Genomic DNA, 24,365 nt, shown 5'->3' on the forward strand with positions numbered 1-24,365 from the left:
GGCCCCCCCCCCCCCCCCCGCCAAGTGCACAAATTTTTGTGCACCGGGCCTCTAGTAAATAAATAAGCAAACAAACAAATAAGCTAAAACAATGTTTTTAAAAAAGGACCACAGAGAAGCATTTAATAGTAGAATGGAGTTTGAGAAAGGCTTCACCAAACCAAAGCTTGAGAGGCTGGAAGAATTTTCCAGGCAAAGGAAGAAAGGTACAGCATGTGCTGTACCTTCTTAGGTGAGAGGGAACATGGTAGATCGGAGGGATGATACTTGTTTGGCACCTAATCTAGAGTCTGAGTTGGCTGGGACCTTAGTAACCATTGCATGCAACCTGTCTCTCTTCCCCCATAAAGGGATTCCCTTCTGTAATATCCTGGACACCTGTAGTTAGCCTATTAATGGTATCAGCGAGTTTGCTGCTTTATAAGTCTACCTATTTTACTGTTCTTTAGACTGAGCTTGAGAATTGGGCCCTGGAGTCAGCCTGCTTGTGGACAAATCCTAGTTCCACCCTCAAGCCATGTGACCTTGATCGACTTATATGACCACTTCTTGTTTCAGTTGCCTCACCCATAAAACAAGCATAATAATACTATCTACCTTACCTAGTTGATGTGAGGATTATGAATTAGTTCATGTGAAGCACCTAGAACAGTGCCTGGCACATGCTTAATGCTCAATAAATGTTGCTGTCAGTAGTGTTATTTTTCTCTATTTTTGTTTTACACTAGATTGTTTACTCCTTCTAGGTGAGAGTCCTTTTACTATTTCACTTAGACATGGGATGTGAGACAGTCTTACAGATGAGTGAACTAGGCCTTAAATGGATAGTGGTCCTCTCAGTCAATAAGTAGCAGAACTGGGACCAGATCCAGGTCTTTGGACTTCTGATGGAGTGTGTTTCTCCCAAGTTGAACTAGCGTGCAGCCTATGCCCACTGCATTGCATTCTGCTGGTCTGGGCACACAATTCTGGTCTGTGATGATTTTGGCACATTCTCATGTATGTACCATGGTCTTGATCTCAGTAGTGGTCAAGGAGGTTCAATAGGAATGGCCTATGTCCTGTCGCATGCTGCCCTCAGACCAAGGCAAATGGATGCAAATCTGCAGTCAGCCAGCCCACTCTTCCATTTCTTCTCTACAGAGCAATAACGGCTTCTAGCTAGATTGTAACAACAGCTCTCTGCGGTTTACTAGGCATAGTCTTCTTTGCTAAGTCTTTGGATCCTCACGATAAGCTATGAAGAAAGATCGGGTGGAAAGAGGAATTGAGATTTAGAGAGGCCCAGAGTCTTGTCCCAGGTCTCAGAGTAAGCAGTAAATCTGACATCATACTCCAATCCAGATTTCCTTTTAGTCTGACTGTGTTTATATTCTTTATGAGTTTTTAGGTTTAGGTTATATCCATTTTATTCCCACTGTAGACTTTGAGACTTTAGTTGTCTTTCACCTTCCTGTCCTTGTCTATACCTGCACATCTCTTGTCCTCCCTTGTTTCAATTTTTTTAGATCACTCTTGATATGTTCATTATTATAGAAATTTTATTCATAGCTTGGCCGTGTAGTATTCCATGGTTACGTTTCCTTTATTAGACATTTTCTTTGGCGTTAACCATTAAATTGGTACTTTTCTTTTACTTAATATTTTTGTCTTTTACCATTAATTTAACCCCAGATTTTCTAAATCTCTTCTCACACAAACATTCAATATGTTCAGTTACATGGGTATTCTATCAGTTCATGTTCTCAAAGCCTGCTTCCTAGTGCCTTCTGATCTGCTTCAATCTACTCGTAAACTTGGTATTCTCTAGGTCTCCTGTGCAGGTAGCATCTGAGAATCTCCATTATCTGGGGATTCATTCTCTTGGTCGGATCCCATTCTTCCTCTTTCTTGGTGTATTCCTTCAAATGGCCACATCCTCGTCTAGTAGCTTTCTGAACAAGGGAGTGTTAAGTAGTTCTTTTTTGTGTAGGAATGTTTTTATTCTCTTTCACAGTTGATGGTATTGGGCTGAGTATGACTTCTGGGTTAGGAGAGTCCCTGAGAATGTTGAAGGTCCTGCTCCCCTTGCCTTCTGGCTTCCAGTGTAACTGCTGAATCAGTCCCATTCTGATTCTTAGCCTTTTACTTGGAACTGCATCTTCTCCTGGAGGTAGGGACTTCTCTTTCCTCTCAGTGTTATGAAATTTCATTATGATGTGCTTTAATCCGTTGTGCAGGGTATTCAGCCTCTTTAGTCTCAGAACTCTTGTCCCTTGTATGGGGAAATTATCTTGAACTATAACAATTGTGATTTCCTCCTCTCTGTTTTCTGTGTACCCTTTTTCTGGAGCTCATTATTTGGATGTTGGATGTACTGGATTGATTTTTCTTCTTTTCTTTTTCAGTTTCCATCATTTTGTCTTTTTTACTCTACTTTTGGGGCACTTTAGTTAACTCTGTCTTCCAGCCTAATAAGGATTGTCTTCCAAAATCTGTCAATATTTTTATTTTGCCTTGATATTTTAATTTTCAAGAGCTTTAAAATTTTTCTGAATAGCCTGTTTTTAATATTAGTATTTTGTTATTTCATGGTTGTAATATCCTTTTTTATTAGTGGTTGTGGTGGCTACACAGAATATACTAAAACTCACTGTATTAAACCTCAATAAAGCTGGCATTAAAAATATCTTTTAAAATATTTCTCTCAAGATATTAATGATAGTTCTTTTCTTCTCCTTGAATAGTCCTTTCTTTCTCCAAGTTGTTTTTTCTGTTTCATATTAATCATTTCCTCAAATGTCTAGTGGTCCTGGGCTGTCTACTCATTTAAAAGTGGGGGACTAAAGGTACCCCACGCTCCTCTCAGAGTGGCACAAACAGAGCCACTCTGCTCCACTGCGGGATTGCCCCTCCACCATCCGAGGAGTTCACTGCAACCTACACACATGCAGAACACCTACGTGGCCTCATCCCTGGTTTCTGATGGAAGAAAGGATGGATGGTGCCCCTAAGGAGCCTAACTCAGGTTCATAGGCCAGACGAGGGGTGGGTAATCTGCTGTTTGCAAGCTTGTTCTATGAGGATTTTAAGAGTTTATTTGAGCTAAAATAACAACATATGCCAGAGAGCAAGATCTCAAATGAACCCCCCAAAATAGCTATTTTAAAATGCAGAAACCTGGCAGACATTATCTTAACCAAGTCATTAAAAGTAACTTCAGTGGTAATGGAACAAATCAACTCCTGATACTATGTACCAAGAAGATCACAGGGTCACTTCTGTGGTACTCCTGCTAAGAATGCATAACCTGAATCTAATCATGAGGAAGCATCACACAGCCCAAGTTGAGAAATGCTCTACAAAACAACTGGCCTGTAACTCTTCCTTTTGGTGTGTAGCTTCCAAACTAACTCAGGCTCTTTGATTTGGTCTAATCAGAAAAGAATAGGATATCTTCTATCCTTTAGAACATTATACCTAGACTAGAGACCTGGTGCATGACATTCGTGCACTGGGGGATGTGGGGGTCCCTTAGCCCGACCTGCACCCTCTCCAATCTGGGAGCCCTCAGGGGAGCCCTCTCCAATCCAGGAGTTTCTGTCTGTCTTTGCAATCATATGAGCAAATTGTCTGAGACCCCAACTCAGTTTGGTTTGTTGCTCACAGAATAATAGAGGCAATTTTTTTCTTCGCTTCATTCGTGGAGATTTCCTGGAACTTTTAGGATATCTTCCCTTCAATTTTTCCTAGACACTCTGATTTTACTTATGTCTCTCACCTTTGCTTTCCCTCCATCCCCTACTGCAACAGTAACTTGCTCCAGGCTCACTTTGTTCTAGTGTCTAGGACAGTGATGGCGAACCTATGACACGCGTGTCAGAGGTGACACGCGAACTCATTTTTTTGGTTGATTTTTCTTTGTTAAATGGCATTTAAATATATAAAATAAATATCAAAAATATAAATCTTTGTTTTACTATGGTTGCAAATATCAAAAAATTTCTATATGTGACACGGCACCAGAGTTAAGTTAGGGTTTTTCAAAATGCTGACACGCCGAGCTCAAAAGGTTTGCTGCGCTCTGGGCTTCCGCTTCCAGTCCTGGGGCTGCCACCAGAACTACTATTCCCAGAATTCCTGGTGCTCCCCATGCTCTTGGTTTTCCCTTCCTGCTCTGTCTCCGTCCCATGGCCTCCCACTCTGCCAAGTCCTCCAAGCCGCCAGCTCTTCCTCTCTGCTCTCCGTCTGGCGGCTTGGGGAGCCAAGTTCCCCAAGCCCCTCCACACTCCACCGGCTCTCCCGCTCTGCTCTCTGCCCGGCGCCTGTGCATGCAAATTAACCCGCCATCTTTGTCAGGTTAATTTGCATACCCATGCCTGATTGGCTGGTGAGCGTAGCAGAGGGACGGTCAATTTTACATGTTTCTCTTTTATTATATAGGATTAGTAAAGTCTTTAACCCTACTAATTTTTTGGATAATCTTGTCACCTTGAGTAGAGGCAAAAAGAATGCCGAGAACCTTCTCACATGTTGCTTCCAATCTCTGTCCCCCATCCTGCATTTATGTCCTTGGTTTTTGGATCCCAATTCAAGGGGTTGTACATGTCCCTATTACACATTGCATTGTTCAGAGGTCTGTGATGGAATAGGGGTATTTGTATTCGTTTGAAACCTCAGTAGGACATTTTTGTATTTCGTGAAGGAGAAAAATAAGGAAAAGGAGCAGGAGTTTTAAGGAAGAGAGAGGATTGCTTAGAAAAGAGGGTAGGAGACTCCTGAAGTATTTCCTGGTGAGGGATGTCTGTGAGTGAATGTATGAGCAGAAGAAAAGAAGCCACTGATGAGGGAGGATTTGAGATCTGGGAATAGGGGCAGTTACCAAATGAGGAAAGTCTTATAGGATATAAGAGGGAATGGGGTCAGAAGCAATGAAGGGGGTAACATTGTAGACTAGACAGGAGAAGGGAAACACTTGCAATGCTGCTGTGCTTTCACTATTGGCTCTGTTCACCTGTTACTTAATCCAAGCAGCAGCCTGTGAGTTTGGTGATATTTCAGATCAAGAAGCTGAGGCTTATGGAGGTAAAGAAATATGTATAAAGTCACATAGCCAGGTAGTGACAGAGCAGGATTCAAACCAAATCCCATGCTGTACTCAGTTCCTCAGATGGCCCTAACATGGGTAAAGAGCAAGTTAGATTATGGCTAAAGGTCAGTGAAAACAGGACTGTGAAGTAGATATGTCAGAAGAGTGTTTAAAACGAAAGGCCTTTGCCCTAATTGGTTTGGCTCAGTGGATAGAGTGTCGGCCTGCGGACTGAAAGGTCCCAGGGACGATTCCAGTCAAGGGCAGGTACCTTGGTTGCGGGCACATCTCCAGTAGGAGGTGTGCAGGAGGCAGCTGATCGATGTTTCTCTCCCATCGATGTTTCTAACTCTATCCCTCTCCCTTCCTCTCTGTAGAAAATCAATAAAATATATTTTAAAAAATAAGTAAATAAAAAAAATAAAAGCAAAGGCCCAGCTTAGCTGAGGTGTTACTCTAAGCCAATTCTTTCTCATTCTAGCTTTGTATTTAGCACTTTGTAACCAGGTGAAAAATTTTGTATTGGTTGCTTTCTTCTGAAATTATTTGGGAGTACTCTCTTGAAATAGAGATGAGATGATAAAATTGTATATACATGTAGTAATACTTATATACATATATCTGCAAAGCACAGTGAATTACTGTCCTGAATTTATTTGTTCTTTGAATGACATATATGGAATTGCCCCACAACAACAACAACAAAAATGATTGGCCTTAAGAATTGTAGGCCCTAGCGGGTAGTTCAGTTGGTTAGAACATTGTCTCGAAATACCAAGATTATGGGTTGGTTCAATCTCTGGTCAGGGCACATATAAGAAGCAACCAATGAATGCATAAATAAGTGGAACAACAAATTGATGTTTCTCAAATCAATAAAATTTAAAAAATTTTTTTTCTTTTCAAAATTTGGAGCTTGATTTTCTTGCATCTCTTTTTTGTAGGCCTTTGCCCAATTTGATGCTGAAGGTGATGGGACAGTTGATGCTGAGAGCATGTTGGAGGCCCTCAAGAATTCCAGTGGAGCTAATCTTCAGGGGGAGCTGAGTCACATCATCAGACAACTTCAAGCTTGTTCTCTTGTTCCAGGTATAAGGCCTTCATCTGAGTGCCTAATGCCTAAGGGCACTCTCTCTGAGCCAAAATGAACTTTGCAGTATTATGGGTTGTAATTAGACAAGCTTGTGGGCACTGTGAAATAAAGGTACTTCATAAGGCATATGATCTGAACTACTTCTGTTCAATGTAATCATTTCTTTTGTCCCCCAGTACAGTGATGGTTGAGCAGTTCTACCGTTTTTATGAACCTCTGTCATGAGACTGCCGTTCTTAGCGGGTCTCGTTATTTCACTCTGTTGAAGCCTTTCCTGGCCCCTACTGTACTTTCTCCTAGCATCCTGCATTTCTTTTTTGCAACATAGTAGCATTGTGATTAGCTAAGTAATTACTTATTTGTTAAATGCCTATCTTCACTCTTATACTGTGAGCTCTGTGAGGGTAGGGACCTTTTATTTCTGCTGTGTCCTCACATTTAGTACATAATTTGGCACATGGTAGGCACTCAGTGTTTTTTTTTAGAAAGCTTTCACCCTGAACTTTAAGTAAGAATAAAAATAGCTTGAAATTAAGCAATATTTTTTCTACATTGTACATATGGAAAAACTTTGGTTTTGTATGGTTTCTTTTGGGGGCTCAGAAGACAGAATCATCATAATAAAATTACCTTTTTTTCTCCAGTGAGAAAACAAATTGAAAGGGGAAAAAAAAACTTTACACACCATCCTTTTAGGCTCTGATTATCTTACCTAAGAAGTTTTCCTGCTTTGTGCCCTTGGAGTCATAATACTTAGTATAGAGCCAAGCTAGGGCAGCAACGGAGGAAGATTTGATAGATACATAATTGTAAATCTGATTGCCCTTGACCTCTGGCTTACTGCTGATGATGTATTAAGCAAGGAAGGGTGGTTTCTGTATTCCACCGAAGAATGCATATTTCCATTCTTCCTTAAATTGTCTTTAATTATATAATTTTTATAAAATTTAATTGTATAATTTTTATAGGAAGCCTTACATATTAACTTTTTCCTACTCTCATGGCAATTAAAATTATGTTTTGAGTTATGTTTAGCTACCTTATATCTTGGCATTTACATATTACTCACACTTTTGCGTTACTAGCTTGTGACAGCATCAGGAACTTCATTTGAATACCCCAAAGAGATATTTTGGGAGGAGAGGGAAGGAAGGGGAGACCAGGGAACCCACCAACAGATGACACTTTGTGTACTTTGCTCTAAGGTGACTGTGGGGAGAGGGGAGATTAGGTTAGAAAAATTGGGGCTCCAGATCCAAGGCTTAGGACTTTCTACTCACAATGTTCTGTCAGTACCCAACTTAAAAGAATTGTTTTATCACAATCTTGGACAAATCTTAGTAAGCTGAGTCACCTCTTTGGTAGGATTTCAGTTTCCGAGTCTCTTTTTCAAATCCAGACTGAAACTTGTTCCTTTTGTATCTCATTGTATTGGTGCTTAGATTTTTTTAAAAAAATATGTTTTGCCCTAACTGGTTTGGCTCAGTGGATAGAGCGTTGGCCTGCGGACTGAAGGGTCCCAGGTTCGATTCTGGTCAAGGGCATGTACCTTGGTTGCAGGCACATCCCCAGTAGGGGGTGTGCAGGAGGCAGCTGATCGATGTTTCTAGCTCTCTATCCCTCTCCCTTCCTCTCTGTAAAAAATCAATAAAATATATTAAAAAAATATGTTTTTATTGATTTTCAGTCAAAGAGGAAGGGAGAGGGAGAGAGAGAAACATCAATTGGCTGCCTCCCGCATGCCCCCTACTAGGGATCGAGCCTGCAAGCAGGACATGTGCCCTGACCTGGAATCCAACAGGGCCTCTCGGTACACAGGACGATGCTCAACTAACTGAGCCACACCAGCCAGGGGAGTGCTTAGAATTTAAACGAGAAACAGCACCTTTACTGAATCAATTGCTTGTTCCAACATATGAAAAAATATTTCTCATTACAAGAATCAGTCTGTTTTTTCTCATGGGTTCTGGGAAATCAGTGCAGCATCAGCAGGGTCATAATGTGAGGTTTGGGCATTACTGTGGGAATCTGCTAAGAAAAGAAAACTGTAAAAGGAGGGCAAGGGATGGCATGGACTCTGAGTCTTACTTGGGAGGTCAAACCAGTGTCTTCAGGGTTGTGTAGGGGCATAATCAAAATGAGCTGCTTCAAGTGCAAAATTTCTCCTCAGCCTCATGTTTCATCCACTCTAACATATCTGTTTGTTTTACACTTAAAAACAATTTCTCCTACAGGCTTCTGGAGTTTTGCTCTGGGTGCTGCTTACCTGGGTGTGTTTAGTTTGTGGAAGCTCATTAAGTGATACAATTATAGGTACTTTTTGCTATGTATGTTATGATTTACCAGAAAATAAAAAAAGAAAAGAAAACCCCTCAGATCTACAAGTGTATCTGAGCTCCAGGCAAAGCCGTCATGTTTATCGTCTCTTTACTTGGCCCTAACATTCTTTTTGGTTTCTGGGCACCTCAGTTCAAGGCATCTTATTGTAGGTTATGGGGAATCAAGAAAGGCTTTTAAACAGGAGTAGACATGGTCTGTTTTGTGTTTTTATATGATTACTTGGGTTAATGTCAGACAAAGGGTGGTGAGGGGAGCTACTTAGAAAATCTGGGCAGGTGTATGAACGGGAGATGTTGAGGTCAGAGCCTGTACAGTGGCCAGAGGGAAGGACAGATGGCGGAGCGTCCAGAGGAGTCACATGGGAAAGAGAAAACTGTAATGGTGGAAGGAGCACTGGAGACAGTGTAAAGGGGTATTCCCAGTCCTACCCTTTTTTGTTGTCTTGGTGTCACCTGAACCTCATTGTCCTCAGTTGCATAACAAGGATACCAGTAATTTTGGTGCCCTCCTGTCCCTCCCCCAACCTCACTGTGAGGACCGAGTGAGATAATGTGTGTGGAAGTACCTGATAAACTATAAAATGCCATCAGAAATTGTGGTCAGAGTAGTGGTTGTATTATTACCATTGTCTTATTTAGCTTAGTATTAAAGCTGTTATGCTTTTGCTCACTAATGCAGTAAGCTATTCCTGGCCCATATTCTATATGCAAAACTTTTAAAAATTTCTAGTTAGTATTTAACTACTTATAATTTTTTGAAGTTTGGGTTGAAACAAATAATCATTATTCTTCTAAGTCTTCTAAAATTCTATTAAACTCAAATGAAATTAATTTTTAAATTGAGATTACCATTGGTTTATTTCTTAAAAACTTGTTCAGATTTTTAAATGATTAAAGCTGAAAATATCAGTGAATTTTGTTGTTGTTAATCCTCACCTGAGGATATTCTTTCCACTGATTTTTAGAGAGACTGGAAGAGAGGGAGGGAGGAAGGGAGAGGGAATCATCAATGGGAGAGATACACAACAGTTGGTTGCCTCCTGCATGTGCCCTAGTGCGGGGATGGAACCTGCAACTCGGGTAAGCCACACCTGCAAGGGCTCAATGAAGATTCTTAATGGCTGCTTTTAATTCAGCCATTTTAGATAGGCCACCAGGCAGGGGATGTGGAAACTATTGTGGTGGGTTCCTGAAAACACTAAAAATGGATTTTGTTTGTTTAGGTTTCATAGACATTTTTTCGGAGTCCAAGGAAGGCCTGGGCGTTCACTCGTCAATGATCCTGCGCTTTTTGCATCGCAATCGGCTCTCTAGTATGGTCATCCCCTACCCCATGTTGGACCACTGCAATAACATGTGCACCATGAGGGCTTCTGTTCTGAAGGAGTCTCTGGACGAACTGGTACAAAAAGAAAAAGGTACATATGTGTGTGAATGGGGTGTCCTGAAAATTCTATCATCCTTTCTTTCAAATGTAGTATTAGTAACAGATGAGCACCCCTTCTCCCTGCCGTTATTTGTTAAAATGTCATAGTGACCAGTTTGTCACATAAGAATGTCATCTCACTCTTTCTTCCTTTTCCCTCCTCTTCTCCCTCCCTCTCCTCCCTCCCTTCCTTCCATCCTCCTTCCCTTCCTCCCTTCCTCCCTTCCTTCTTTCCTTCCTTCCTTTTTTTTTTTATTTTTTATTTTTTATTTTTTTTTTATTGCTTAAACTGGAAGCAGGTATCTGGGGTTTATTTACCTTCTATAATTGAAACTTTGTTGCTTTGAGTGGAGCTCAGAGCCGGCCGGGAAGCTTGGCTTCCTCCTCCCTCCTGCCCCCCAACCCTCCCTGGCCTTCCCCCTGCAGTTTGGCAATCTGTTTGAGGCAGCTCTGCCTCTGTATCTATTATTGTTCAAAAGTTTGTAATGGTCTCTATTATCCATGAATGTGTGAGATCATGTGGTATTTTTCCTTCATTGACTGGCTTATTTCACTTAGCATAATGCTCTCCAGTTCCATCCATGCTGTTGCAAATGGTAAGAGTTCCTTCTTTTTTACAGCAGCATAGTATTCCATCGTGTAGATGTACCACTCCTTCCTTCCTTTTTAACACACTGGTTTCTTGTCATTCAGGCATCTGCTCAGATGGAACTTCATGGAGCCCTTTCCTCATCTTCTGGTCACTATTACTTTTGCAGGTCTAGTGGTCTGAATGGCACTTAACATCATCTGAAGTTTTAGCATTATTATTTACTTGCAGTTTGTCTTGTTCACTTCATTACCCATGGCACCTGGAACTGTGCTTGCCACTTAATTGCTACTCTAGGAGTAGCTGTTGAATAAATGAGGGAAGCCACTATAGACTCACTTAGTGATGGCAACAAAAGTTGATAATGTGAATAGACAGGTCTGTGGAACTTGATAGAGTTCAGTACATGTGGGAATGTAGTACCAGATATACTAGTAGTCAGTATTACAGATCAGGTGGCAAGATGAATGACTCAACATGTGGGGTTAGGACAACTGGTTAGCTACTGGAGAAAAAATAACTAGAATCTTAACATATTTTATTCACTAAATTTCAGATGGATAAAAAAATTCAACTAAAAAGAAAACTTTAAGAGTATTAGAAGGAAATAGTTCCAATTTATAAAAACCCTGACATGGAAAACCCTTTCTAAGCAGTGCAGGAAACTCAGAAACTACAAAATAAAAGATTAATAAATTAGACTATATGCAAATTTAAATTTCTGTATGGCAAAAAATGTAAGCAGAGTGAAAAGACAAATGACATTCTAGGGCACAAGAATATTATGACGGGATGGGGGTGGGCTGGGAGAGGTCAATGGGGAGAAAAGGAGACATATGTAATACTTTCAACAATAAATAATAAAAACAAGAAGAATATATGACAGGTTCAGTTTTTTACTAACACTGATCTTGGGCAATTAACTCTTTGGGCCTTAGTTTCCTCTTCTCCAAAATGGATTAATACATAAAACATGTATGGAAGAGTACCCAGCTCACAGTATACACTCAGTATATATCATCTATATGTATGTGTATATATACATTATATAATGTATGTGAAATAATGTAAATTGATAAGAAAACTTATGACCCAGTAGAAAATAGATAAGGGTAGGACCAGCTCATACTCAGAAATACAAATGTCCTACAAACAAGTAGCTTAAAAAGTTTCACTCATAATTAAAGAAATGTAAATTAAATTATAAAATACCATTTTCTTCTCTTGGCATGGTTTTGCAAATACATCAGTGATTTAAGTATTGTGCTATAATGAGCTCATGGAGTGGTCCTTGGCCAATTTCTGATTTGTATGGGTTCTTTGGAAGGAGATTTTAAGGAACTTTTTTTCTAGGGCCAAGTGCCAAGCATATTTCTATTAGATTTCCCCTCCCAGTGTTCAGCTTTTTATTGCACGTGTCACAAAAGAGTTTTAGTCAAAAAGACCAAAACCCATGTCATCATCACACTCCTCATATTCTTCTTTCTTTGCCTCCACTTTCTTCTCCTCAGCTGAGGCAGCAGTGGTGGAGGAGCAGGACCCACACACTGCACATGAGGCTCCCAATGTTGACATTGGTCAGAGCCTTTGCAAACAAGCCTGGTCAGAAAGGTTCAACATTTACATCGTCACCTCATCATGATGCAGGATGAGGGCAGAGTAGAAGCCGGCGAGCTCTGACGGGGAGGCCATGGTGTGGGCAAGTGTTGGGCGAGCGCTGGATGAAGTGAGGGCCTCACCCCAACTTGGCCTTAACTCCCTCGGAAGGACCAAGCACATACTGGCAGCTGGGGAAAGGGGCTGGGTATTTTAAATGATTCCTTCTGCCCTAGCCAGTTTGGCTCAGTGGATAGAGCATCGGCCTGCGGACTGAAGGATCCCAAGTTCGATTCTGGCCAAGGGCACATGCCCAGGTTGCGGGCTTGATCCCCAGGAGGCAGCCGGTCAATGATTCTCTCTCATCATTGATGTTTCTATTTCTATTTCTCTTCCTCTTCCTTCCTCTCTGAAATCAATATATATATTTTAAATGATTCCTCCTTTTCCCCCCTGCCTTTGTGAAAGAGATGTCATATGATAAAATCTGGTTTTTCTTGCAGAAAGCCCTGGAGATCTAACTGGAAGCCCAGAGATGGATAAGCTCAAGTCAATAGCAAAGTGCTATGCTTATATAGAAACATCCTCCAACCCTACAGACATTGATAAGATGACAAATGGAGAAACATCATCTTACTGGCAGTCAGATGGCAGTGCCCGCTCACACTGGATTCGGTGGGTGGTATGATACCAATTTTTGAATGAAAGTTCAAGAAAATTACCTGCTTTCTTTCTCTTATCCCATCAGTGGGTTAAAAATTTTTTTTAATTTTAAAATATTTTCTACTTAATTGCCTTGTGTTTTTCTTATTGTGATTATTTATGAAGGTGCTTTAAGAATCAAGTAAAAGCATCAGGTAATATGTAACTTGGTTCACATGGTCATAAACATAGATAATTTCTTTGCTTGATATTTTAAGGGAGAAAATAGCATTTGACTAATATTTTATGATACTGATTTTAGATTTTTTTCACTACTTTCTCAGGAAAATGGTATAATGGGCAAGTACTTTTCTTATATCAGATGTGATTTCACTTTTTAAGATTTTTTTTTCTGAACATTAAAAACAATTAGTATCAACTGAGTTGGCTAGTTTAGAAGAGGAAGAGGGTAGTCAGGAATCCCAGAGTGAAATTGATATTTCTAGAAGTTCTGAAGCTGCTATGTAAATTTTCATCTATCCCTTCAGAGAATGGGCTAATTTCAGTTGGTGGAAATATAAATAATTATCATGTCTTGTCATAGAGGGTACATATGATCTTTAGCCATCTAATGTGTAGATGAGGGCATATGCTTAGTTCTTTGGATACAGTTTAGAATTTGCTTCTTGCCAGGTAAACAGATTTTATCAGAATGTTTATATTGTATTTTCCTGCCTGTACTAATAGCTTAAAAGGAAATATAAGGTTAATCTTGAAGATAAATGAATTTTAGAGATTTGGGAAAGCCATAAGAACTTCGAAACTAATAGCCAGCATTTCAAGTAAGTTGGTTTTAGGAAAATCAATCTTTGGGAATTTCAAATATAAGGTCTCGGAGATGAGACTTGTGGAACCTGCCAATTCTTGACTTATGTAAACATTTGTTGTTTCTGTTCTCCATTTTTTCCAGTTTAAAAATGAAGCCAGATGTGGTACTTAGGCACCTATCCATTGCAGTGGCTTCCACTGACCAGAGCTACATGCCGCAGCAGGTGACAGTAGCAGTGGGAAGGAATGCCAGCGATCTTCAGGAAGTCCGTGACGTGCACATTCCCAGCAATGTCACTGGCTACGTGACACTGCTGGAAAATGCTAACATCAGTCAGCTCTGTGAGTGAACCAAGAAGCATCTTGCCTTTCTAACTAAGGGGATTGGGAAGGAGGAAGGAAGTACAGTGGGGCCTTGACTTACGAGTTTAATTCGTTCCGTGATGGAGCTCGTAACTCAAATTACTCGTATGTCAAATCAAAAAGTGAACGAGTGAGACACGTGATGCTGGGCTGATGTTGTGGCGTTCACTGTGATGTTCGCTGTGCCAACTAGCGGTGGGGTATCTGAAGCTGGCTCGTAACCCGAATTTTAGCTCGCAACTCAAGGCCGAGAGACGGCTCGTATCTCGAAAAACTCGTTAGTCGGGACACTCGTAAGTCAAGGCCCCACTGTAATCTTTTTTAGCACAAAGACCTCTGAGGTGGCAAAGCTTTTAGTTTTTCTTTGAAGATTTGATATGCTTCTCATGATGCACAAGAAATGATTTCACCTGTTTAGTGTTTTTAAAAGTATAGAGAAGAGGTAAAACCGTTTTAATTTTTATTTATTTGAGAGAGAGAGAGAGGAGAGAGAGAAAAAGAGAAGGAGGAGAAGGGGGAGAGAGAGAGAGAGATTGGTTGCCTCCCATACTCTTCCCGATCGGGGGAGTGAACCTGCAACCTAGGGATGTGCCCTGACTGGGAATCAAATCCACATCCTTTCTGTGTATGGCATGATGCTCTAACCCAGTGGTCGGCAAACTACAGCTCGCGAGCCACATGTGGCTCTTTGGCCTCTTAAGTGTGGCTCTTCCTAAGCCTTGGGAGTACCCTAATTAAGTTAATAACAATGTACCTACCTATATAGTTTAAGTTTAAAAAATTTGGCTCTCAAAAGAAATTTCAATCGTTGTACTGTTGATATTTGGCTCTGTTGACTAATGAGTTTGCCAACCACTGCTCTAACCAACTGAGCCACCCAGCCAGGGCAGTAGAGCCTTATTTATTTATGTATTCACTATTTTTAAAAAATATATTTTTATTGATTTCAGAGAAGAAGGGAGAGTGAGAGGGAGAGAGAAACATCAATGATGATAGAGAATTATCAATCAGCTGCCACCTGCATGCCCCCTACTGGGGATCGAGCCCACAACCCGGGCATGTGCCCTTGACCAGAATTGAACCTGGGACTCTTCAGCCCACCACCAATGCTCTATCCACTGAGCCAAACCAGCTAAGGCTAAAGCCTTTCTAAATTAAAAATATTTTATTCTTGTTTTCTTACTGAAAATTAGAAAAATATAGATAAACAAAAATTACTCAAAATCCCATTACCCAGGGATATTGTCACTGTGAATTCATTGGCGTGGATCCTTTCAGACCTTTTCTTGTATTTGTGTATGATGTGTGTATATGTACACACACATTAAAAAAAAAAAGGTTGTGTACATATATTTACATCTGTCTCTACATGTCTTTTAACAAAAATAGTGATATTCTGTACTTGCTCTTTTGTAATTTTTTAACATGTCATATCATATAGTCATGCATACCTTTAGTGTTGTACAAATATGCCTTAATTTTAACCTCCCCTCTTATTCTTGGACATTTAGGTTGTTTCTATTTTTGTACTCTTAAAATCTTGCTTCACATATAGCATTTTGGAAATAATCACAATTCTGTGATTTCTTTCCAGGCTTATTTCATTCAGGCAACTGGAATGCTTCGTGTTTTGTCTCATTTCTTCTAAAGCTTTCCTGGGCCAAAAGAAGTGTTCTTACTTTGCCCAAAGGAACTGAGGCCTAGGGAGGTAGAGTCTTTGTGTCTCACCGCTAGGCAGAGAAGTAGTTACACTTGTGGAGTAGAAGCTTCCTGTCTTACACTGTGTCCTTTTTAACTCTGACCTTCTCCTCTCCAACCCAAATAAGCAATTTAATGACAGCTCTTAAAAGTGGGTCATGCCTATGTCATTTATTTGGACCTGATTATTAAAAATAAATTCTTACAACTGCTATGACCTAGCTACTGCTTTATAACTAAATCCAAATTTCAGAACTCTAGAAAAAAATTCTATAAATTTTCTTACTATGTATTTAATCAGGATTTTTAAAATGCTGTTTGTGTTAATTTTTAGGACTCATAAATCCCAATGAAGCTTTGTGATGAAAAGATTTAAGCCCCCTTTAATTTTTTTTAATCCTCACCTGAGGATGTTTTTATTGATTTTTAGAGAGAGGGGAAGGGAAAGAAACATCGATGTGAAAGATAAGTATTGATCAGTTGCCTCCTGTATGCATCCTGACTGGGGATCAAACCCCCAACCTTCTTGGTGTACAGGACGATGCGCCAACCAACTGAACAACCCAGCCAGGGCAGGCCATTCTTAATCTTATACATTATTCCTATGATTCCTTAGATTGGTCAGTGCTTTTTTGACAAGTTTATTATATACTAGCTCATTGTATACATTATTTATTTCTGGCATCAAGGTGTAGCTTCAGAATTTTATATTTGAAATATGAATACTATTTTGCTGTTTTTTTAGTTGGGAGCCTAGCTTTGCTGAACTAAAGAAGCTAATCCAATACTAAATTTGTTGTTTGTACTTGACAGATGTTCAGATTAACATAAAGCGTTGTCTTAGTGATGGATGTGACACTAGAATTCATGGTCTGAGGGCTGTTGGCTTTCAGAGAGTTAAGAAGTCTGGGGTCTCAGTCTCAGATGCTTCTGCAATATGGTATTGGTCCCTGCTGACATCTCTGGTGACGGCTTCCATGGAGACAAATCCAGCCTTTGTCCAGACAGTGCTGCGCAATACTCAGTAAGTTACTCTCTCTGCTTTCTAGTTACTTCAAGGTACACTTGTTCTTCTCTAACCCATTAGGAACAGTCACTGAGCAACCGTTGATCATTGATCATGGAGACCTAGTCAGCAGCTCAGCCCCAGATGCCCTGTTGTTTCCTGTTTATGCCTGCAACTCTAGTCCTGTGAAGCAATCACACATGCCATTCCTATTATCCTTTGGGTAACAGTTGCTCACATTTATATAGCACTTTATGTTGATAAAGCACTTTCAGATGCTGTATAGTATTACAGGCATATTATGAAATGTATCTGTAAAAATTATCTCCATTTTATAGATAAGGATATTGTGATCTTCCCTGAGTACATGACCAGGCAGTGATGGATCAATTTGAATCTAGGTCTTTGGACTCCAGGTTCCAAGGGGGGCCCTTTTCACTAATGAATGAAATCTTTTCAAGACCACTATACTTATTTATATTTAAATGTAGAACACCTTTGAAAATTTTCTTTTTAAAAACTGCTAGAGCAAAAAGACCCAGTAATAACATATAAGGCAAAACAACCAGCTTCAGAAGCAATGATGTATTAGTATTGTATGTATAGAAAGAAACCTTATTTAACTACTTAGCACCATGATGACTGGGGGAAAAAGGGATGTATGTTATATAACATGTTTTGTTTGTTTATAAAGGACTTATCGAGACAAGCTTTCTGATGATTTCTTTTTTGTCTGATACACTGTTAAATTTATTTTTTTGCCTGGGTTTGTCCTGATTTTACATTTTACCCTTCTAGGAAGGCACTGCAGCACATGCCTCCACTGTCTCTTTCACCGGGATCTACGGATGGCTCAACTTTCCTGTCTCCCAACGTTCTGGAAGAAGTGGACAGCTTCCTCATAAGGATAACTAGGTAAAGTCAAGGTTGATGGGGTGGGATTTGTGGGAAATAGAAGGTATATATGCTTGTTAAATTTCTAAAAATGTATAAGATCTGCATTAAAAATGTTTCCTTTTTGGTATAAATTCCATTATCTGGCAATATCACCTGACCTTAGGAATTGGGGGTAAAGAGGGAGTAGTCCTCTGATTCACCTAGAACAGATGTCCCAAAGTACAAAGTACAAAACTTCTCAGTTCATGTACATCCCCAGCCTGTGGCCTTACTCAGAACTGCTTACTCTATGCACAGATCTAAGAAGCCTGACTGTCTATAAAACTGGGAAAGGGCACCTTGATAGTGGGGATCACTTAGGGTAGGAACATTTAGCTCTGATGTAGTGACATTACTATATTAGAAAGAAAACCAGGCCCTGGGCCATCTGGATAGTTTTTAAAGTTTCATGGTCATGTGTTTGAAAAAGGCAGAATAATGTGATGTGCAGTTGATCTAAAATATGTTTTTGGTGCTTGAAGAAATAAACCCTTACCTCTCTTGCCAAGCCAAATAATTACCCAAGCCTTTGTTTTTAAAAATATGTTTTTATTTATTTCAGAGCAAGGAAGGGAGAGGGAGAGAGAGATAGAAACATCAGTGATAAAAGGGAATCATTGATCAACTGCCTCCTGCACGCTCCCCACTGGGGACCGAGCCTGCAACCTGGGCCTGTGTCCTGACCGGGAATCGAACCATGACCTCCAGGTTCATAGGTCAATGCTCAATCACTAAGCCACACCGTCTGGGCTACCCAAGCCTTCTTAATAGCAGAGGCTTATTGCAGTTGCTTATTTATGTTTGATTTATTTATTTTTGATTTGTAAAGTTTGACTTGTTAAAATTGATATTAGTATTATTTAATGTTTACAGATTAAGGTTACAGAAGTGAGGATTTAATTATCTGATTCTCTGGATTGGTTTAGTTTTTCTTTTGTTTATCTTAAGGATTTTGAAAAAGTATTTCTGGTAAACATATTGGAAGCACATGGCAGGTTGACTTTACTTCAGGTGAAATTCACATGGGGTTTGAGCTTACTTGGATTTTCTCATGTTGTTAAGAAGTGAAGTGTTTTGCTCTTTGTTTATAGCTGCTGTTCTACCCCAGAGGTGGAGCTGACTCTCCTGGCTTTTGCACTAGCAAGAGGAAGTGTTGCTAAAGTGCTGAGCTCTCTGTGTACTGTCACAGACCACCTGGACACACACTATGATGCCTCGTCCCTCATCTCATCCATGGCATCAGTCAGGCAGAACCTACTCCTTAAATATGGTAAGGAGTGCCATAGGCATGATGGACAAGTCATAAAACCATTGTCCATGTGGGAATTTCTGGCATATTCTTATCTTTTTGGGTAGTTTGTACACTGAGTTGTTGTAGATATACCACAATTCCTGGATGAATATACCTTCTTTCACTGGGGTTGGGAGGAAGAAGGGGGATGTTGGTTTATTGATGGCAGCATCAGCAGAAGAGGATCTGAGTGTCCACTAGGCTGTACTTCCAGGATTTACTGGCCTAATCACTCAGGCTTGGTAGCCATTTGGTCATAGCCATCTTTGGTGAAGTACAGGAGTGTCTCATTATGTAGGCCAAGAAGGTTGGGAAGTTTGAGTACCTCTCACCTGCAAGAGGGAGGGAACTAACCCTGACACAATGCAAAGGATCCTTGTCTTAGAATGCATCCCTATGATAGCTGATTGGAGGACATATATGGACATACGTACATGCCTGCCACCGCTTTCCCCTCCTGGGCAATCTATCTTACACTTTTCTATTTGCCCAGGATGGGGCCTCCTAATCCTTCTCAACAGGGAAGCCCATACAGCTACTCCCAAATGACTACAGTTGGCATGTGAGGAACAACTTACTTGCCATTCAGCCTCTTGTGTTAAAGTTTCTGTCCACGAAGTACAGATTGGATCCCATCCTCTTCAGTAATAGAGGCATTATTATGATATATCCGCTATGGTATTTGTACCTTTGCCTTAATATCAGTTAATTTATTTTATGTTTAGTTTTTGAAGTCAGACAATTGATGTCTTATAAATTCAGGTTTTCTCCTAAATTTGGAAAGGTCATTTTTTGGAGGGGTTGGGGGCCCATAGCAGTATGGCTGGATGGGAGGGATACATAGTTTCTGGAATATACTGCTTATATTCAGATAAGCAGTCATTTGGGCAGGGAGCACTGGATAGGGAGGACTACTGGGGGGAGGGGCGGGGAATGTTCGTTATTGGTAATGTTCTAATTCTGGATTGGGTTAGAGGTTCATGGGTATTCATTATATTATTAAAACAAAGGAAAAAAGGAAAGTTTTCAGATTATCATAGCAAATGTTGATTTTTACAATTCTTAGAACTTTAAAAATTTGTCTGGAGGTGTTTTAAAGTAATAAGACTCAAACCCCTAAGACATTATTTATATTTTTAAATGCAATCACAATAAAAATTAATTATTGGCTCCAAAATAGTATTTTGGGAATGTTCCCACCTCCAAATATATTGAATCTATGGTATTAATCTCTATCTTACAGTTTGCTTTGTTTCTGATTAGTGGTTATTCTAGAGAGCTCTTCTTAAACTCAGGAAGATAAGCTGTATTTTGTCTTCTAGAAAAGCACAGAAGATGGTGTCAACTGTTGTCTAATATTACTTCTCTGTTTTAACTTTTTTAAAAATATATATATATACTTTTATTGATTTCAGAGAGGAAGGAAGAGGGAGAAAGAGACAGAAACATCCATGATGAGAGAGAATCATGAATCGGCTGCCTCCCGCAAGACCCCCACTAGGGATCGAGCCCACAACCCGGGCATGTGCCCTTGACCGGAATCGAACCTGGGACCTTTCAGTTCGCAGGCTGACGCTCTATCCACTGAGCCAAACTGGCTGGGGCTGTTTTAACTTTTAAATGGGTAAATTTTTAGTCAGCAATCTGGGTGGCCACAGGTACTCCCTTTCCCCTGGTGGTGGGGATTCAGATTCAGCAGCCTGTGGTGGTCTTCAGTATGCCAGTTAGTCTCCTGCATATGTCCCCTTTCTAGGGGACATATTTAAAAAATATATTTTAAATAGCTTTCATTTTCTCATAGCGCTGGCTTAATGCACTCTCTCTCTTCCCTGTGATCAGGTAAGCCTCTCCAGTTGACTTTGCAGGCCTGTGATGTCAAAGGAAAAGAAGAGAAGTCGGGACCTGAAAACCTCCTTGTTGAACCATGGACGAGGGATGGTGAGTGGTGGATCTGTTTCCAGTGAATGAAAAGAACCACAGTGAGCTCCCTAGACAGCTTTGTGAAATCGCACGCTGGACTGAGATTTTCAGGATACACAGTCATCACGTCACGTTGCCCTTCAGATTGACAGTGGTCCCAGAACCATTGGTGTGGTTTCTTTACTACAGCACTATAATCTGCTAGGTGTCAGTCACCTGTAAACAAAGTATTTGAGAGCCTTTGGAAAGCAAGGACTCTTTCTCTTGGAATATAAAAAGTTACCTTTTCAAAGTTCAGATTGTTTATTATGTTATCTTAAAGTTTAAGAAACTCAGTGGATCAGTAGCACTGTAGAGCTGAAAACATAATTTAAGAAGAGGGTATTTTCAGTCTGGCCAGTCTGGCATTTGATGTGTGGGAAGCAAGCCTCACTCCTTCCCTAGTGTCAGCATGATAATCACTGATGTTCTCTTCAATGTTGCGGTAGCTCTTTTCCTCATCCAGCGGGGTGTTTGTGAGTGTTGGCCAGCCAGTTAGTCTCCTGCATATGTCCCCTTTCTAGTCATTTTTCTGCTTTGATTATTGCTAATTCAGTAAAGGAAGTGGAATGTTTTAGCAACTGTGAAAAATTGAAAGGAATTGGCCTTACTGCTTTGAGTTTGGTTCGTCCTTTGCTTTCCTTACAGCAACACAGATCTCACACATTCTCTATGTCCCCTCTTCTCTGTTCTGTTTCCTGTATTCATCCTTTTAAAAAATATATTTTTATTGATTCTAGATAGGAAGGGAGAGGGATAGAGAGATAGAAACATCAATGATGAGAGAGAATCATTGATCAGCCGCCTCCTGCATGCCTCACACTGGGGATCGAGCCCACAACCCAGGCATGTGCCCTGACCTGGAATTGAACCGTGACCTCCTGGTTTATAGGTCGACGCTCAATCACTGAGCCATGCTGGCCGGGCCTGTATTCATTCTTAGTACCAATGAAGTAAAGACCTCTGGGAAAACGTGCTTTTCCCCGTTGCACCTCCTCTACTTGGTAGTCTTCTTAAGCAGTAGACCCTTGCAGTAGACAGTCTTCCTTCCTAAGCAGCTCAACCTCTGCAAAGACATTTTCTTCACTTCATCCATTTCCTGCGATACTGAAGGCCACCACAGGCTGCTGAATCACCTGAATCCAAAGTAGGGTTGGGAGGAGGCCGTGGCAGCTCTTTTCCTTTTCCCCTCTCCCCCTCCCCCATCCAGGAAAGGCAAGACCAGACCACTCTGCCAAAGGCTCTTTGCATATTCTGTGGGTTTAAACAAATTTATAATGACATTTATTCATTATATTATACAGAGTACTCTCATTGTCTTAAAAATCAGTATGTGCATTTTTAACGCTATTCTAAGTTTGCAAGAACCACGTTTTTTTCTGTAGCTATCAAAAGCATTTGCCAGCACTATGCCTGGTCTGATTTGAATACTTTGTTATTCTCCCTGTGTCCTATCCATGTACCTCTTCTCCCTGGGATGGATGGGTTTTGTGAACTAGTAGTAGTTTGTGGATTTATTATTTTTGTTGTGTGTGTGGGATGTGAATGGTATGGGGAGGAGACTCAGTTTCTCCTGGCCGCTTGCTCAACAGCCATCACTATCTGGGTCTTGTAACTCCAGTAGGTTTTGGTCTTGCTGTACTACCAAAGCTGAGCCTGAGGACACAGGTGGGACAGGGGAAAGTCCTCTCAGCCATTGCTAATTCAGTAAAGGAAGTGGAATGTTCTAGCAATTGTGAAAAATTGAAAGGAATTGGCCTTACTGCTTTGAGTTTGGTTCGTCCTTTGCTTTCCTTACAGCAACACAGATCTCACACATTCTCTATGTCCCCTCTTCTCTGGTCTGTTTCCTGTATTCATTCTTTTTAAAAATATATTTTTATTGATTCTAGATAGGAAGGGAGAGGGATAGAGAGATAGAAACATCAATGATGAGAGAGAATCATTGATCAGCCGCCTCCTGCATGCCTCACACTGGGGGTCGAGCCCACAACCCAGGCATGTGCCCTGACCGGGAATTGAACCGTGACCTCCTGGTTTATAGGTCGACGCTCAATCACTGAGCCATGCTGGCCGGGCCTGTATTCATTCTTAGTACCAATGAAGTAAAGACCTCTGGGAAAATGTGCTTTTCCCTGTTGCACCTCCTCTACTTGTTAGTCTTCTTAAGCAATAGACCCTTGCAGTAGACAGTCTTCCTTCCTGAGCAGCTCAACCTCTGCAAAGACATTTTCTTCACTGCATCCATTTCCTGTGATACTGAAGGCCACCACAGGCCGCTGAATCACCTGAATCCAAAGTAGGGTTGGGAGGAGGCCGTGGCAGCTCTTTTCCTTTTCCCTTCTCCCCCTCCCCCATCCAGGAAAGGCAAGACCAGACCACTCTGCCAAAGGCTCTTTGCATATTCTGTGGGTTTAAACAAATTTATAATGACATTTATTCATTATATTATACAGAGTACTCTCATTGTCTTAAAAATCAGTATGTGCATTTTTAACGCTATTCTAAGTTTGCAAGAACCACGTTTTTTTCTGTAGCTATCAAAAGCATTTGCCAGCACTATGCCTGGTCTGATTTGAATACTTTGTTATTCTCCCTGTGTCCTATCCATGTACCTCTTCTCCCTGGGATGGATGGGTTTTGTGAACTAGTAGTAGTTTGTGGATTTATTATTTTTGTTGTGTGTGTGGGATGTGAATGGTATGGGGAGGAGACTCAGTTTCTCCTGGCCGCTTGCTCAACAGCCATCACTATCTGGGTCTTGTAACTCCAGTAGGTTTTGGTCTTGCTGTACTACCAAAGCTGAGCCTGAGGACACAGGTGGGACAGGGGAAAGTCCTCTCAGCCAGAACTGCTAGGTTTTGAGGAGTGATTGGTTTCTTCCTCTTAGAGGGGGGAAAGCCCTTTTCATGGTACACTGTAAACTCCCCAGCTGCGAGAACTATCAGGTCTGGACTAGTGCCACTTGCTGCACAGAGTGCCTGAGGACCCCAACATTGGCACTTAGAGGGCTGACTTTCCTGGGAGCCAACGCCACAGTCTGGTATTTTAAAGGAATGCAGGGTGCTGCCAATATAACTGAAGGGGTAGATTTATTAAATTCTTTAAATCTGTGATTGGTTATTTTCCCCCTTGGCATTTTAAGATCATAAATTGAGTAAGGGTGCATGGTTTCAAAACAAATGTTGCCTTAAAATATCACAATTACACACATGAGCTGTGTTTTGTTTTGTTTTTTACCAGTAAAAGGAAGCAGAAAGGTTTCATTTTACCTCCCTCCCTCCTTCTCTCCCTTCTTCCTTCCTTCTTGTGCTTACATGTGTATTTGGTGGCAGTGTTATTTAAAAAGAGCCTGATTGCCCAGCCAATGTGGTTCAGTGGTTGAACGTCGACCTATGAACCAGGAGGTCACAGTTCAATTCCCAGTCAGGGGACACTCCCAGGTTGTGGCTCAATCCCCAGTAGGGGGTGTGCAGGAGGCAGTCAGTCAGTGGTTCTCTCTCATCAATGATGTTTCTATCTCTCCCTCCT

General features: G+C 40.8%; 1 protein-coding gene across 2 annotated transcripts in view; it reads left to right on the forward strand.

Moving 5' to 3' along the window:
* ZZEF1 (zinc finger, ZZ-type with EF-hand domain 1) overlaps positions 1 to 24,365 on the forward strand; it is a 106,996-nt gene that overhangs the window by 1,306 nt on the left and 81,325 nt on the right. For both annotated transcript variants that reach the window (XM_014541948.1, XM_014541947.1), the window contains exons 2-9: positions 6,013 to 6,157; positions 9,724 to 9,918; positions 12,615 to 12,786; positions 13,724 to 13,923; positions 16,456 to 16,666; positions 17,447 to 17,563; positions 18,676 to 18,854; positions 20,715 to 20,813. In XM_014541948.1, coding sequence (XP_014397434.1) covers positions 6,064 to 6,157; positions 9,724 to 9,918; positions 12,615 to 12,786; positions 13,724 to 13,923; positions 16,456 to 16,666; positions 17,447 to 17,563; positions 18,676 to 18,854; positions 20,715 to 20,813 — 1,267 coding nt within the window. In that variant the 5' untranslated portion in view covers positions 6,013 to 6,063. The remainder of the gene's footprint in view (positions 1 to 6,012; positions 6,158 to 9,723; positions 9,919 to 12,614; positions 12,787 to 13,723; positions 13,924 to 16,455; positions 16,667 to 17,446; positions 17,564 to 18,675; positions 18,855 to 20,714; positions 20,814 to 24,365) is intronic.

Source organism: Myotis brandtii, unplaced genomic scaffold (assembly GCF_000412655.1).
Source record: "Myotis brandtii unplaced genomic scaffold, ASM41265v1 scaffold284, whole genome shotgun sequence".
Taxonomy (NCBI): domain Eukaryota; kingdom Metazoa; phylum Chordata; class Mammalia; order Chiroptera; family Vespertilionidae; genus Myotis; species Myotis brandtii.